This window comes from Mobula birostris, chromosome 4 (genome assembly GCF_030028105.1).
Source record: "Mobula birostris isolate sMobBir1 chromosome 4, sMobBir1.hap1, whole genome shotgun sequence".
In the NCBI taxonomy this organism is placed as follows: domain Eukaryota; kingdom Metazoa; phylum Chordata; class Chondrichthyes; order Myliobatiformes; family Myliobatidae; genus Mobula; species Mobula birostris.
This window is the reverse complement of record NC_092373.1, coordinates 153,706,575-153,724,566: the sequence shown is the minus strand read 5'-3', so window position 1 is coordinate 153,724,566 and position 17,992 is coordinate 153,706,575. Positions and strand designations below refer to the sequence as shown.

Sequence of the window (17,992 nt, the reverse complement as noted above, 5' to 3'; positions counted from 1 at the left end):
TTCCAGCATCTGCAGAATTCCTGTTGTTTGCGTTTAAACTAATCGTGAGTGAGTGCATTTGTATTTCCTTGCATTACAAAATGGCTAAGTGGTGGCTGTTGACTTGTGGTGGGAGATCCTGTGATACATTCCTGGGGATGGCACTTGAATTTGCACGCTGGACCAACGGGTCAGATTACTGAATTTGTACGAGGACTCCTTACTACTCCACAGAAGGGATGCCACTGATACTGATCCCCTTGACGAGGGAAAAGACTGCTGGGGGGAATTATCTGGCTTCTTGGCTTTTGGCATTCTGTTTTGGGGGGGGATAGTCTATTCCAGCCAACCTCAACCCCAAGTATGGTTCTTGAGCCTTAATAACACTGGTGGAGCGAGTGCCTTAAGGGCTGTTATTTCCCTACATATCATTTGTTGAATTGAAAGGTCCTGACTCTTAGTGATTTCCCCACAGAGTGTTGGCGTAGGTGGTACGTTGAGTACATGTACAAGGTGCAAGGTGAATGGCAAGTGTGAGCAGGAACAGTATCCTTGGAACAGCTGTGTCTATGCCAAATAGTGCTGCGAAGGTGGGTTCTTGTTGGGTACTGAATGGCACTTACTGGACTTGCCGTTCCTAAGCCTACCCATGGTTCCCACAGGGTGGTGCAGTTGACATATCATGCCATATGTGTGCCACCCCAGTCCTCTCGGAAGAGCACTTTGTCCTTGCTGGTTGGTAAGAGGGCTATTATAAAGGAAGGAAGATTTTGAATGATAGCCTTTCTCAGCATGGTATAGCCAGACAGTGCTGGGAACTGATTTCGATGACCTTAGATTACCTGCTCACCAAGGAAAGTTGCACTTAGTCAAGAATGCTGCACTTACATTCCTGATAGGTCAGGTAACATCACTTACTTGGTTGATCACATCTGAGAGTCAGTGTATAAGATTATGTGGAAGGACCAGCTCATTAGCTATTACACACCAGGGTGGTGCTGGTGGCCTTTTGGAGCACAGGAAGGTTGGTGGATTATTGTAGTATACTGGGAGGTGTTTATTGGGTTTACAGTACTGGGTATTGTACTCTTGGGTTTTATATGTGACTCTGGGAGTTTGTGAGAGTCATACTTGTTTGAGGGTAGGATTATCCTATTCACAGCTTTCGAGGGGTGGAGTGTCCTGTGCAGGGCGCAGTTTATTCTGCCTCTCAAAACTTGCTTTGTTGTGATTAGTTAGTTTAGAAACTGCAGCTGCTTTTCCTCATTGGTTAGCTGCCTGATGTCCGGTTTCAAATATCTTGGATATATAGAAGAGCACCTGTGGGAGGTTCTCACTCTCTTCCTTTGAGGCAAGAGGTGCAAATGACCATTGGGAAGATGTGCTCTGTGCATGCTTTTAGCTATGTATATTTGTTGAATATTCCGCTTTGTAGTTTCCATAACTTGGGGAACATGAATGTTTGGTCGAATTTTTACTGTTTTTGTAAATATATGATAACTATATTTATTCGCAGTCAGTGATTTCTGTCTCGCTTGCTAGACCGATGAATCTGATTCAACGTTACACTTTCTCTGCTATGGGAATGCATTAACATCATAGCTGAAATACTATTACTAATGACCTCCCATTGTTCAATTGCAGTTTTCCCAGGCAAGCTTTGACCCAGCCATATCTGTTTCATCCTATTCAAAGTGGTCTTCCTTCAATTGACGATTTTTACTTTGGAGTGCTCCATTTCATTTTCCATTGATATGATATTTTGATCCCTGTTTTCTAGATGTTCCCCATTGATCTTTGCTTCACCTGGCCTTACTCATTTCTGAGGACCAACCTCAGCATCGCTAAGTCCTTCATTAGGCCAGAAACACACTGCACTAAACACACTTAAGACCTTCCATCTCTTTGCTCTAATATCATTTCCAAATCAGACTACATAGATGTTTCTAATGAGTTTTCTAATTCTCACTACAGCTTTTGCACATCACTGAAATTCTCCTGCAAACATACTCATCAATATCTTTCCTATTAAGTGGCAGTTTACAATCGGTATAATTGTATGTCCATTGTTTCTTAAAACTAAGAGGTAATTTACATCATTGATTATTCCATGACATTCACTCTCCCTTTTCCACTGCAATATTCTCTTTAATCACTTATGAGGTGTACACAAGAAATTTGTGAGATCATTTGAAATCAAACATCAAGCTTATAGTGCGCATTATTTTATAGCTCGATTCGGTACTTAACGGCACAAAAAGAAAGACCTCCTTCACTTCAAAGTTAAAATAATCATACAGTTGTTAAGCAGCTTGTCTGACTATGCATCCATTTACCTTTTGGGAGGCTGTAGCTGCTCTGTGCTCTGAGTGAGTCAGCCGCCTTTGAAGTCTGTTAATTTTTTCCTGATTTTCCGACAGCTGTTTCTCATACTACCTCAAATAAAAAATGGAAATATGTAAAAGACGAATTCATAGAAAAGACATGAACTTTTCTGATATTCTGGATTTAACATTTTCATACATTAAAACAAATTTGTGGTTAATCTAAGGTTATTCTGTGTCAAAAATAAATGGAAAACATAATTGATCCCAGCAACACACATCAAAGTTGCTGGTGAACGCAGCAGGCCAGGCAGCATCTCTAGGAAGAGGTACAGTCGATGTTTCAGGCTGAGACCCTTCGTCAGGACTAACTGATGGAAGAGTTAGTAAGAGATTTGAAAGTGTGAGGGGGAGGGGGAGATACAAAATGATAGGAGAAGACAGGAGGGGGAGAGATGGAGCCAAGAGCTGGGCAGGTGATTGGCAAAGGGGATATGAGAGGATCATGGGACAGGAGGTCTGGGGAGAAAGACAAAGGGGAGGGGAACCCAGAGGATGGGCAAGGGGTATAGACAGAGGGACAGAGAGAGAAAAAGGAGAGTGAGAGAAAGAATGTGTGTATAAAAATAAATAACGGATGGGGTATGAGGGGGAGGTGGGGCATTAGCGGAAGTTAGAGAAGTCGATGTTCATGCCATCAGGTTGGAGGCTGTGAGTCGGCTGGGGTTATATACTGCGTCCGGTGCTCCTGATGTGGCCTTCTATACATTGGCGAGACCCGACGCAGACTGGGAGACCGCTTTGCTGAACATCTTCGCTCTGTCCGCCAGAGAAAGCAGGATCTCCCAGTGGCCACACATTTTAATTCCACATCCCATTCCCATTCTGACATGTCTATCCACGGCCTCCTCTACTGTAAAGATGAAGCCACACTCAGGTTGGAGGAACAACACCTTATATTCCGTCTGGGTAGCCTCCAACCTGATGGCATGAACATCGACTTCCCTAACTTCCGCTCGTGCCCCACCTCCCCCTCGTACCCCATCTGTTACTTATTTTTATACACACATTCTTTCTCTCACTCTCCTTTTTCTCCCTCTGTCCCTCTGAATATACCCCCTGCCCATCCTCTGGGTCTCCCCCCCACCTCCTTGTCTTTCTTCCCGGACCTCCTGTCCCATCATCCTCTCATATCCCCTTTGCCAACCACCTGCCCAGCTCTTGGCTCCATCCCTCCCCCTCCTGACTTCTCCTATCATTTTGGATCTCCCCCTCCCCCTCCAACTTTCAAATCTCTTACTCACTCTACCTTCAGTTAGTCCTCACGAAGGGTCTCGGCCTGAAATGTCGACTGTACCTCTTCCTAGAGATGCTGCCTGGCCTGCTGCGTTCACCAGCAACTTTGATGTGTGTTGCTTGAAACTCCAGCATCTGCAGAATTCCTGTTGATTGATCCCAGCAAGAAATGATTATAGAAAAACATAGTAGTCCAGAAATGATATGTCAAAATACCCTTCATTATTTTAGTGTTAAAAAAACAGCAACTAGTGGTGAAAGAAAAGGATGAGTGTGGAGTTCCAATATAAGTTATTGGATGATTTTTTTCTACACTATCATTAGCAATGTTGGAACTCAATATATCTGCTCCTCAAGACTGTTAATAAGATTTAATGAAATTCATGTTTATTGCTTTAATACCAATAAAACAAGCCATGGCCATTTTGAGCCAATGATTCACATCATATAGTTTTTTTTTAAAACGGTAAGGGTTTATTTCCACATGTGCCACAGTGCCCTGGTGGTTCAGAAATGGAATTAAATAATTATTTTTTAAAGAGTTGGCTAATTTATTTTTTCTCTCCCATCTCCCCCACCCCTTTTCTCTCCCTCAGTCTCATCCCATTGTTGTCTCTATCTATTTATTGTTCTTTCCTCTCAATGATTCAGGAGGGAGGGTATTTGTTCTAATTTTACTTGACCTATCATGTCATCAATTTTGTGTCCTACAGCTGAATGAAAAAAATTAATCCATACCTAATGGTGAGATAAAAGATTCAATTCTTGACAATTACTGTAAGGTTCACTACTCCAAAACTTTGGGCTAACGTATTTTCTATAGAGAAAGATCATTAACTTTTTCATGTGGTGCTATACTCAGTAATTCCCTTCCATTCATCATTATGTGCCGTGTCGGATGACATGGGCGATTACGGCCTTTGACCATGATTGTTCTTGGCAAATTTCTCTACAAAAATCATTTGCTATTACCTTCTTTTGGGCAGTGTCTTTACCAAACAGGTGACCCTAGCCACTTTCAATACTCTTCAGAGATGAAGTGGTTGAATAATCAAGGATTTGTGATGTGTACCAGTGGCTCATATGACCATCCACCATCCACTCCCATGGCTTCATGCAAACCTTAATCCCGGGGGGGGGGGGGGGGGGGGGGAGACACTAAGCAGATGTATACCTTGCCTGAGGGTGACTTGCAGGCAAGGGGAGGGAAGGAGTGCCTTACATCTCTTATGGTAGAAACGCATCTCCACCCTGCCACTCTTGCATTAGAATTGTAATATGATTTCTCAGAAACAGATGAACTGATGGCAAGTGTATAAATTAAAATGATGTTCAGCAAATATAATTATGTATCAAGCAAAACTAAAATTTGAAGTTCTAATTACAGGCTGGAAGAACTCCTAAAACAATCTTTTAACTTTCCCAGCTCATATATTTATTTATCCTTTCCATCTGTCAGAATAGCAAAATTAGCATTCCCACCCAAAACTATGAGAATTTATTGGAATTTTGAAAATGATTCCAAATAACGACTACTGGAGTTAAAATTCCATCAAAACAATCAACATTTTCTATCATTTGAAGGGGAATATAAAGACTGCATATTTTGAGTCAAAAATTTGTTATAAATTATTCAGTGTTGATCCACTAGGTTTAAGAATTAACTGAAAAATATCCACTCTTCTGCACAAGGAGATGGATTGATTTAAAAACTCTCAGCAGATTTGGAGACACAAGTTGCTTAAAGTCAGTCATACCATGTGAAAATGTTTAAATCCCAAATTATACCAGCAGGTTCATATTTAAGTATCAAAGCATTATAGACATCAGACTAGTGAACTATCAATCACGTAATCTCTACCATGTGTATAGATAATTTGAAAATTACAGCTTTATTTTCAGATGTTTTCAACTGTGGACAATCAGTATTAATTGTCTTCTGCTTCAATTTGCAAATACTACTACTACTACTACTACTACTACTACTAATAATAATAATAAGTATTATGATACAAAAGGACAATTCACATGGCAACAGAATGTAAACATTTATTGATGCAGGCTTTAATTGTTCCTAGGTTTTTCAATTAAACCTTATTCAAAAATACTAAAGCTTTCATATTCAGAAGATATTAAACTACGTAGGTACCAGATTGGAAAAAATGCTAATTTCCAACTCTTAAAGTAGAATGCAAGATAAATCTGTTCCGGACTAGGATTATGACCGAGATCAACTATCTCACCTCTGCCATTTTCTCATGCATGACATCTAGCTGGAAACCCAATTCTTGGGAATGCTGTTTCTGTCGACTAAGTTCAGTCCTGTCAGCAAAGTGGAAGAAAGAATGAAGTACTTAATTTGGGATTTACTTACCTCAGAAGTTAATATTCCCAACATGAGCAGACTACAATTTAGGGTTGAGATGAATATTGCCTCAGTACTTCAAAAGAGTTGAATATAATCAGACAAAAGAAATATGGAATGCTGAATTTCAGCATATGCAATTCATCAACAAAATTTGGATTTACTTTATTTTACCCAAGATTAGAGGCCACCAGTTTTCTGAGAATGTAAAACTCAAGAGAGGTGTTCAAATATTTTTGAACAGTTTCATACAGTAATGGAAATTATGTTTTCCAATACAGTCCTATTGTAAAAATTCAATGATTTCTAAACTCAATGCAGGCTCAATTTAGGAGAGTATTTGGAGAAAGAAACGTGTGTGAGTTCTACTTAGAGGCAAAATCTGAGCTGGTAGTTACTCAAATTCACATTTGGTAAATCCTTTGACTGCATGCAACAAAATCTCTCAGAGGCTGGCATGGGCCAGTTGTTGTGCAACATTATGGTCATACACTAAGCAAGATCATAATTGGACTTGGTTACAAAATAATTAATATTATTGAGTTCAAACAATGCAAAAGATCATTAGTAAACTTTTAGAAAAAACACAATGGAAAGAGATGTTAGTAAAGTGGGTAGATAGCAAATCTAGTTCAAAGCAGTATGCAGAAAATTTGGGAAAGGAAAATCAGAATGAACTGAAAAATAAAATTGTACAATCAGAAAGACATGATTTTTTGTATAAAAGTGAAAGTGTTGATGCCAAGGCTACTTTACAAATGATTTAAAGTTTTGTATGTAAGGGGATAGCACTTAGGTAAACAAGAAAACAGAATCATAGAAATATTATAGCAGAGGAGACAGCTGTTATTGGCATCATACCCATCTTGTTTCATGTAATCAGTTACATGTGGTAACTTAAAACTCAAATGAATTTTGCCCTTTGTAAAATTTTCATAAACTGAGTTAAAGTGATGTATCAGCTGTCTAGCAGCATTGCTGGGATGAAAGGAATCATCAGCGATCCCCAAAAGTCAACATTTCTTTTCCTCCCACAGATGCTGCTGGACCTGCTGAGTTCTCTTGCAGACTGCTTGTTGCCCCAAGTTCCAGCATCTGCAGTCTCTTGCATCTCTCTTTATGGTAACACGTCCTGTTTTAACATCATTAAAGTAAACTAATTTGTACCCTCTCCTCTTAATCCTTAAAGACCTAACACAGTAGAATTTACTCACTTCAGATTGTTTTGTTTAACTTCAAAGGCTTCAGTTAGTTTCCTCGCTTCATCTCTCCACCGACTTGTTGCTTTCTGCTGCGCTGCTAATAAGCGTTTCAGTTCAGTGTTTGAATTCCGATTAGTCTCCTCTAGTTCCTGTAGCTGAATTTCAAATCCACGTTCCTTCACAGAGCATTCATGTTCTAAAGTTGCTACCTACATGAAACAAAACTTGTGGACTGTCAAAAAGCTTTGAACAAATTCATTTTGTATGTTGATACATTTTCAAATTTTAAAGGTCTAAGGGTAAGTGTAGGTACATGGGAGAGTTGGGAGAATATGTGACAGGCAAAAACTGGCTGACAAGTGGGATTGCTTTGTGAGCCAACATAGGTTCTACAGACAAGTCTCTGAGTTGAATTGGGCAAAAGCTCTATATTTTCCATATTTCTTTGTTATAAAGAAATAAGGAAAATATAGTGCTTTTGCCCAATTCAACTCAGAGACTGGATTTCATACAAACAGCAATTTGTCATACCATGATCACATCTGTGTATTCAAAAACATTTCGATCAAGACCAACAGCAAAGAATTTAGACGGGCTCTCAATGATGGGTGGCAAGCAGATGGAATATTAATTACTGGTGAAAATTTTGGCAAACATAAATATGCTATACAGCTTAGCCATTTAAGATTCTTTCTCCCTCTCCACCGCCACATTACTGGTACACAGGCAGAAACTAAACTTCATCTCATCTCTTTTTTTTAAATGAAAGATGTTAGCTGATTGTGTAAAGAAACAAAAGATGCATGAATTATTAAATAATTTGCAAGCTTACAAGCACATAAAAATGCATATGCCTATTTGAATATATGGTAAAGACTTTTCAATTTTGTGTTCTTCTGCCTTAATTATGTTATTCTATGATATCCGTTATTCTAATACAAATGTGGCTCCCCCCATTTTTTCTTTTATGTAAGCAACTCTATACATTAGCCCAGTTGAAGCTTCCCAAGTTTAGATATTTCTAGACTAATCTGTGTGCCTTTAGTACTTCAAAACAGAGTGCCTATAAAAAGTATTCACCCTCAGAAGTTTTCATGTTTATCGTTTTACAACATTGAACCATAGTGAATTTAATTCGGCTTTGTTGACACAGATCAACAGAAAAAGACTTTTTGGGTCAAAGTGAAAACAGATCTTTACAAAGTGATCTAAATTAATTACAAATATAAAACACAAAATAATTGATTGCATAAGTATTCACCCTCTTCAAGTCAGTATTTAGTAGATGTACCTTTGGCAGCAATTATAGCCTTGAGTTTGTGAGGGTAAGTCTCTATCAGCTTTGCACATCTGGACACTTCAATTTTTCCTCATTCTAACTTACAAAACTGCTCAAGCTCTGTCAGATTGTATGGTGAACTGTCCTTTCCAAGTTTGGCCACAAAATTCTCAATTGGATTGAGATCTGAACTCTGACTTAGCCACTCCAGGTCATTAACTTCTTTGTTTCTAAGCCATTCCTGCGTAGCTCTGGCTTTACGCTTGGAGTCACTGTCTTGCTGGGAAAACAAACCTCCCAAATTGCAGTTCTCTTGCAGACTGCATCAGGTTTTCCTCCAGGATTTCCCTGTATTTTGGTGCATTTATTTTACCCTCTATTTTCACAAGCCTCCCAGGGCCCGCTGTAGTGAAGCAACCCCAAAGCATGATGCAGCTACCACCATGCTTCACGATACAGATGGTGTGTTTTAGATGATGTGCAGTATTTGGCTTACACCATGCACAGCGTTTAGTCCGATGGCCAATAAGCTCAATTTTGGTTTCATCAGACCATAGAACCTTCTTCAGCTGACTTCAGTGTCTCCCACATGCCTTCTGGAAAACTCTAGCTGAGATTCCATGTGAGTTTTTTTTCCCCAACAGTGGCTCTCTCTTTGCCATTCTTCCATAAAGCTGTGACTGGTGAATCACCTGGTCAACAGTTGTTGTATGTGCAGTCTCTCCCATCTCAGCCACTGAAGCTTGTAACTCCTCCAGAGTTGTCATAGGTCTCTTGGTGGCCTCCCTCACTAGTTCCCTTCTTGCATGGTCAGTCAGTTTTTGAACACAGCCTGCTCTAGGCAGATTTACAGCAGTGCCATATTCCTTCCATTTCTTGATGATCGACTTAACTGTACTCCAAGGGATATTCAATGACTTGAAAATTTTCTCGTATTGATCTCCTGACCTGTACTTTCAATAACCTTTTGTGGAGTTGCTTGGAGTGTTCTTGTGTCTTCATGGTGTAGTTTTTCCCAAGATACTGACTCACCAGCAGTTGGATTTTCCAGATACAGGTGTATTTTTACTATAATCAGTTGAAACATCTTGACTGTACACAGGTCTCCAAAAACAGATCTCTACCTAACTATTACGTGACTTTTAAAACCAATTAGCTGCACTGATCAAAAAGGTGCAACAGCGCCTTTATTTCCTGCGGAGCATGAAGAAAACTCACCTCCGTCCCAGGATACTGACGGACTTTTACCACTGTACCATTGAGAGCATACTCACCAACTGCATCTCAGTGTGGTATGGCAATTGTCCCATATCGGACCGCAAAGCACTCCAGCGTGTGGTGAAAACTGTCCAGCGGATTATCGGCACCCAATTGCCCACCATTGAGAACATCTACTATAAACACTGCCTGGGCAGGGTGAAAAGCATTATCAGGGATGCATCTCACCCTAAGCATGGAGTTTTTACTCTGCTCCCATCCGGTAGGCACTACAGGAGCCTCCACTCCCGCACCAGCAGGCACAGGAAGAGCTTCTTCCCTGAGGCTGTGACACTGCTGAACCTCTCATCACAGCGCTAAGCAGTATTGCATTTGTATTGTACTGTCTCAGTACTTTTATATTTGTGTGCTGTAACACTTTTTTATTCGCAGTTATTTTGTAAATAACACCATTCTTTGCATTTCTGGTCAGATGCTAAATGCATTTCATTGGCTTTGTATCCGTACTCAGCACAATGACAATAAAGCTGAATCTAATCTAGTGATGATTTGGTGTGTCATTTTAAGAGGGTGAATATTTAAGCAATCAATTATTTTGAGTTTTATATTTGTAATAATTTAGATCACTTTGCAGAGATCTGTTTTTACTTTGACACAAAAAGTCTTTTTCTGTTGATCTGTGTCAAAAGCCAAATTAAATCCACTGTGATTTAATGTTGTAAAACAATAAAACATGAAGACTTCCGGGGTGTGGGGGGGGGGGGGGGGCGATGAACAATTTTTATAGTTCACTTTCAAATGAAGAATGCTCCAAAGAGCATCCTCCATTTTCAATTCTCCCCTATTATTAATACACCAGCTAATTTCCATGGAACACAATTTTACTTATGTACATTAGTTTCGATTTGAACAATTCAAAACTCAGCTTCATGTCCAGCTTACACCCATGTCCTTGAATCTTGATGATCTTGGAATGGTTATCTAATTTTGTTTACATGGTGCAATGGTATTTTCTACCATTCACTGGTCTGGTATCCCAAGGTCATGATCCAATCAAATTTCTGATCAACGATCAAATCATGGAAGCTGAGAAAATTTAAATTCCAGTAATAAAACAAAATCCAGATTTAAAAAAAAACATTAATCTTTGTGACAGTAGCTATGAAATTACTGGATAAATGCCCATGAGAGAATGAAGTCTATCACTTTTAGCTGGCTGGTCTATTCTATACACAACTCCCCATTTACCAATATAGTTGACACAGCCTTAGAGTAGGGGTAATTAAATGTCAGGATTACTTGGTATATCTAAACCTAAAGGAATTCAAGTCAGATTTCCTTACCCCGATGTTCAAAGCATGTGGCTGTTCAGCTAAGAACTGAGCAATAGGGAGATCATCATCTCCAGCTCGTCTCTAACACTTGGTCAATCAACATTTCATCTAATTTGCTACACTGTACTAAAATACAAGTCCTATACATTTTCCCCAATATCTAGTGAAGGATCTACATATAGATTTGACCCTTTACCACCTAAAACATTTTTTGTGTCCTTTTCACTTACCTGTTTTTTCGCTTTCCTTTGAATGTCCAGACTAACTTTCTTCAATTCTTCCATTTCTTTACGAAGTTGCTCATTTTCTCTCTGCAGCCTCAACCGTTCTTCACTGACTGTATCACAATCTCCACGAATATTTTCCAGACTGCTCTGCAGTTTCTGGGCCATTTGTTTGCAGCGAAACATCTCTTCCTCATGACTATAAAGTGAGCACAACTAGGTAGAATATTCTCTTCATCTCACTGAAGCACAACAGTAATTTTTCATTTACTGTTCCAACTGTAATAGCCTATCTCATCCGAACAATTTGGCTTTAGTCTATATCATTTAGCAGGCTGTGTACTTTACTTGAAAACTAGCTGAGACATTGGAGAAACCACTTACAATTCTGGCATTTTGTACATGTAACAACTACTTAGAGTGGAAGTCTGTTTCTAAATGTTATTGAAGATTTTCTAAAATATTCAATCTTGCATAGAGCATGTAACCATGACGACAAATTTCAAAACAATTAAGTCAACTAAGAACAAGTGCAAACACACATGAAATGCTGGAACTCAGCAAATCGGGCCGCATACATGGAAATGAATAAACAGGTGACGTTTCTGGCCAAGCCCCCTTAACAGGAATGGAAGGAGAAAGATGGCAGAATAATGTGGGGGGTAGGGGAAGGAGGACAAGCTAGAAAGTGATAGGTGAAAACGGGTTGGGGGGGGAATAAATGAAGGAAGTTGGCAGGTGATAAGACTTTATAAAAATAGTCGCAGACAAGTGTGTCCACACAAAATCATTCAGAGTCTTCCTCAACCAGAACTTGTGGATGAACCATTAGATCCTCAATCTGCTGAGGGCAAGATCAGAGGCATTCAAGTCTGGCGACCATTAAAGTTACAAGAGGTCCAGGTACGATCTCTTGAAAGCCATCTCACGGGTGAAGTGACGATTCCCGACTGAACTTGAATCAATGAAGGATACTCGACAGCTGCAGCAGGGCTTGAATGCTATCAACTCTTACAAAGTGAAATCAAGAGACATAGGTGACAACAAGGCTTTGCTTCCAGGTGAGCTCAGTGGCTTCTATGCTCGCTTTGACTGTCAAACAACGGAGGGTGGAGCTTAGGATGTTGGCTTCTAAAGGCAACTCCTTTGCTTGCATCTTCAGAAACAGCTCTATTTCTACCTTTAATATCTTTTTTTTTCCTTTTCAGGGTTCTTTTGAAGACCCTAACCTGGAGTTACAGACTGATTTTGGTTCTTTGCGGGAATGGGACCTGCTCGCAGGGCCTCATGACAGGTCGCTTTTTGATATGCCAAGGATGCGGCCTGAAAGACTAGCGCGCCTTTAGGGTGCCTGATTTTTGTGGCTCTGGAGGCGGGCGGATTCGCGGTCGGTGCTGTCACACAAAACTGGTGCATCATGGGAGTACACGGAAAATTGAAAGCAGCGAGCTGGCTGCATGCCCAGAGACCTGAGATCTTTGAGCAGAGTTCGGAAAAAGTAATGTAACAGACTTTTAACACCATAAGTTGGCGAGTTATTTTGTTATGTCTCCCCTCTCACTGTGAAATGAGGACATCACTTTTTCCCTTATTAGAGAGAGAGAGAGCCTGTGGTATGTCGAATTACCGGGTGAACAAGTAGTCTTTGTGTACTGCAAGTCTGTGTCTTTACTGATGCTTTGCTGCACACTTGAGCGCTCAGTGGAGGGTGCAGATGCTTTTTTGCTGGAAGGGGGGGGTCATTGCTTTGCTGCTGTTTATGCGTGGGTGGGGGAGCTGAGGGGGCTTCGGGGTTCTAACATTTAACTGTCATTCATTCTTTGGGGCACTCCTCTGTTTTCATAGATGTTTGCAAAGTAAAAGAATTTCAGGGTGTATATTGTATACATTTCTCTGACATTAAATGTACCTACCTATTGAAAACATAGAGGAACCATCACAAACTCCCACAGCCTGCAATGAATCTGTGATTTCAGTCTCTAAGGCTGACATGAGAGCATCCTTCAGGAGGGTGAACCAATGAAAACATCAGGTCCAGTTGGAGTACCTGGCTAAGTACTGAAGAACTGTGCTCATCAACTGGCTGCAGTACTTACTGAGATCTTTAACCCCTCGATTGGCAGTCTAAGGCATCCACCTGCTTCAAGCAAGCCTCAATTTTACTGGTTCCTCAGAAGAACATGGTAACCTGCTTCAAATACTATCATCCAGTAGCATTTACATCCACGGTGATGAAATGTTTTATCACCAACCTCTCAAAACACATCAACTCCTGTCTGAGAAGTAAGTTGGACCTTCTGGCACAACAGGTCCACAGCAGATGCCCTTTCATTGGTTTTTCACTCAACAAGATGAATGCCTTAACCACTTGGCCATGTGCCTAGAACATAGGACTGAAACTGAAAATCTGCCATAACAACAACCTCTTAATGTCAGGATGAGCAAGGAGCTGATTATTGAGTACAGGAGGAGGAAACTGGAGGTCCAGGAGCCAGACCTCATCAGGGGATCAGAGGTGGAGAAGATCAGCAACTTTGAATTCCTCAGTGTTATCAATTCCAGAGGACCTGTACTGGGCCCAGCACACAAGCACATCAGCAACTCTACTTCCTTCGCAGTTTGAGAAGAGTTGGCATGACGTCTAAAACTTCCGACAAACTTCGGAAAGTTTGTGGTGGAGAGTATATTGAGTGGTTGCATCACAGCCCGGCATGGAAACACCAATACCTTTCAATGAAAAATCCTACAAGTAGTGGATACGGCCTAGTCAATTTCGGGTAAACCCCCCCACCATCGAGCACATATACATGGAATGTTGTGGCAGGAAAGCAGCATCCATCATTAGGACTCTCCCACTACCAAGTCATGCCCTCTTCCAACTGTTGCCATCAGGAAGGTGGTACAGGAGCCTCAGGGCTCATATGACCAGGTATAGGAACAGTAATTGCTTCTCAACCAGTAGATGACCCTAACAAATTTGCAGGTGAAATGCTGCCTTACTTGGAAAGAAAGTTCGGGGCCCTGATTAGAGGTGAGGGAGGATGTAAATGGACTGGTGTAGCACTTCTGCCAGATGGAGGAGGTTGGTGGTGGAGGGGAATTGATCAGGTAAACTGTCAAGAATGTAGTGGAGAGCTTTAATGCCTTCGTGGTAGGGGATAGAAGCATATGGGGACTGGACATCCCTGGTGAAAAAGGTGGCAATCAGGGCCAGAGAATTGAAAGTTGTTGAGGAGATTGAGAAGATGTAAAGTATCGTAGACATAGGTGGGACTGAACCAAGGGGAATAAAGTGGAGTCAAGGTATGTGGACATGTGTTCAGTGGGGCAAGAGCAGGCAGAAACAATGCGCCATTCCAACTAAACACGCTATGAATATCAATTCAAATAGCTCAATACTATACAGGCACAGTGACAAAATAAAGAAAACCAAAAATACAAGTGCTGGAAATCTGAAATAAAAATAAATAAATTTGAACATGTTGTAAATACCTAGCTGGTCAGGCAGCACCTACAGAAGGAGAAACAGTGGAAATGTTTCAGATTGAAGACACTTCATTAGAACTCTTTGCCACTCTAACAATCAGCTTTCAACCTGAAATATTACCAATTATTTCTCTTTTCAATTAAGCATGATATGTTTGCATGCTTCAAACATTTTGTTTTTATAATTGAACGGATGGCAGGGAAAGATCTTAAAATCTTGTTTAGCTTTGCTATTTATTAGGGAGCTATAACAAGCCTGACATTGGATGGTGACATGAGTAACAAGTGCATTTAAGATAGAACGGAATATATTAAATAAATGAAATCAAACTCAAAGAGGAAGTAAATCTTGTTTAGGTAAATTGTATCCACACATTTAAAAATAATTAGGAAAACATCACTACACCTAATTATTATATATTTCAAAAAGGCAAAATGTCAGGGAACTGGTGGATATTCCTTCTCCTGAACTGATTTTCTCCCTCACCCTTTCCATTCTCATTCATCTCATTCCACTTACATTTCATTCAGATGTAATGATATCAGATCTTCATCACACTCTCTCAACCTGTACCACCACTGTGTTGCCCAGTCTACCCTACCACAGGTATTTTCGTTTTTCTTTCCTTTCCTTCCCCTCTCTGTAATTTAAAGCATTTTTAGGTTTTCTTAGTTCTGATCTACAGACAATCTAAAATAGTTAGATTATCTCTTTCTCCAAATCTCTGGCATTTTCTGTTCTAATTTCATATTTCCAGCGTCAGCATTGTGTTAATTTCTTCTTGCCTCTATATGGAAAGGCAGGTTTAGGTAATGGTTCTAAGATATTCTCAATTATGTCATGATGAGGCACGAGAATAACTAAATCCAAGCAAGTCCTTGTTATCCAAGGCTGCTTATGCCATAGCAGCTTTAACAGGGCATTGACAAAGATTAAAAAGCTCTCAGAAATGCTGCTGGGATATTCTCATGCAATGCCAATTCACTGTTAATGCTACCACTTTACATTTTGAAATTGGTAAACAAATATCACAGACTTGAGGAACACAATGCTGGAAGACAAGAAAACAAAACAAACATTGTAACATAGTCCTTACTTCATCTCAAGTTTTCTAATTTTATTTTGAGCTGCTTGTAGACTAATCTGGAGGTCATCTTTTGAACGTTCTGCATTCAAACATCGCTGGTGTAGTTCATCAATTTTTCTGCGATCTTCATTGTTGGCACCATTTCGATATATCTGAAACAGAACTTTTGACGTTAGAGTTTCAATCAGCTGTTGAACAGGATTTTAAAAGAGAGAGAGAAGACTCAAAATGAATATGTTAAGTGGTTAAGATAAAAAGGTGTTTAAATGTCAGTACTGATTGTCAATTACTTGGGCATAATCATTATTTAAGAAAACTATTCAGTTATATTTCAGATACAGACAACATTCTATAAGAGAAAACTAAAAATAGCAAATAAGCATCTGCATTCAGAGAATGAAAGTTACTAGGCCAGATTTTGTTGAAATGCTACATTGAATCTTCTATCTGCATACAGAATGCACATCTTGTGTACAGCCTTCCTGGACACACTGAACTCTCACTTCTAAAACTCTACTTAACATTTTGACAGGCAGCAAGTATCCTATGTCTTGGCAGCTGCAAAAACTGTCTTAAGTATACCCAAGTAACTCATGGCATTGAGATCAATTAGAAATATGGTAATTATTACACATTATATAAACAAATAACATTTATCTTCCAAGTTAACCAGCCTTCTAATTTACATTGTATTACAATTCCTTATCTGTCACTAGGTCAGTGTCTTGGAATTTTCCTACTTAACCCTCTTGAAGGAACTCAGAAGCACTGGAATATCAATGTAACTCACTGGATTTTCCTCCAACCCCTTTCACAGAAAGCAGCCATAAACATAGCTCTGCCAACATTGACCACATCACCCTCCCACAAAACAAATAACTACAGGGTAGGCTTTGTTTAAAGAATCCTTACTTCTGAATGTTCTGGTTTTTAGTCATTCTTGTATGACTTGCTGGTTTTAATTTCTCAGCATGTAACTCTAACCTACAATAATTTAATTTTCTGATATCTTAGAATCAATTTATAAAATAACAAAAGTGCTTTTCATTCACTCTTTAGCACACTCCAACCATGAAAATTCCATAGGTTATATTTATACTCTATATATGTAAGAACTTAACGACGTCCATGGCAAGTTTAATGCATTCCCTATTAATTCCTGAGCATCCAAAAATATGGGCTTTTGACTAGCTTTAAACAAACTTACATGACTTCATTGGAAATTTGCTTGAAAGAAATTGGATGTGGTACTTTCTATTTATACAGTACATGAATAAATTCTAACTAGATGGGTGAAAACAAGAAATTCAAATTGTGGATACAGCACATTAAGTCTGAGAAGGTAGCACAAAACTAGTCTGTAGTCATTCAAATATAAAAGCTGATACATGGACACTCTGTTCCTTGCTTTTTTAAAGTTTTAAATGTCGGCATTATTGGTAAAATAAATAACAATGAAGACCTTCATAGCTTCTGAAGCCTAGCAGCACACTTATACTTTATATTCTGTAGAAGACAAGAGAACTAATTTTTAAAATGTAATGTTGTGCAACTTATGAGAAAAAAAACACCAACTTATTTATTGTCATTCCATTTCTTACAACAACCACACTAATTATTCAAGCCTCAAGTGTTTTACTGCTTAAGTCAAATTTTCATGCTCACAGTTTACAAAACAAGATCAGTCAAGCAGGTGGGCAGCATAGAAGAATGCTAAGGGACAAAGAGAATTGGCAAAGGTATTTTGTATGAAAATGCAGAACTAAAGAGATTAAAGGCTAACTGTAAGAAATCTCATAGTAATTATGGCACATGCTGATCAAGCTGTGGCCAGCAGCCAGACATCTTAAAACAAGAGCTAGAAATCCATAAAATAATAGTTTAAAGAGTCATGATCTTCACTCAAAACTGTAAGACAATCACTGATACCGAATTGTTTTACTATTTTTTTTTAAAAGAGTGTCACTTGGCCTGATGTTGCTTACTCTCTGGTTCTCTGCCCAAGTGTCAATGTGCCTCACCAATCACTGGTATTTTTTTCTACCTCCAGTCCATTCACAATATGTAACACAACAGATTGAAAGCAATTGGCCCAAAATGTTGGCTTTATTTTGCTCTCCATAGTTCCATAGAGACTGCCTGACCCATCATTGCTAGCGTTTTCTGTTTCATCTCAAATATCTGAACTATTTACCTG

At 39.5% G+C, this 17,992-nt stretch overlaps 1 protein-coding gene across 12 annotated transcripts in view; it reads right to left on the bottom strand.

Annotated features, from left to right (window-relative positions):
• Nucleotides 1–17,992, bottom strand: part of sclt1 (sodium channel and clathrin linker 1) — a 91,551-nt gene that overhangs the window by 12,216 nt on the left and 61,343 nt on the right. For 9 of the 12 annotated variants that reach the window (XM_072256255.1, XM_072256252.1, XM_072256251.1 and 6 more), the window contains 5 exons: nt 15,805–15,947; nt 11,228–11,420; nt 7,179–7,375; nt 5,843–5,921; nt 2,316–2,411 (listed from right to left, as the gene is read on the bottom strand). In XM_072256255.1, the coding sequence (XP_072112356.1) occupies nt 2,316–2,411; nt 5,843–5,921; nt 7,179–7,375; nt 11,228–11,420; nt 15,805–15,947 (708 nt within the window). Of the gene's footprint in view, nt 1–2,315; nt 2,416–5,842; nt 5,922–7,178; nt 7,391–11,227; nt 11,421–15,804; nt 15,948–17,992 lie in introns of those variants that run through there. The other 3 variants (XM_072256260.1, XM_072256261.1, XM_072256262.1) reach the window with 3 other exon arrangements.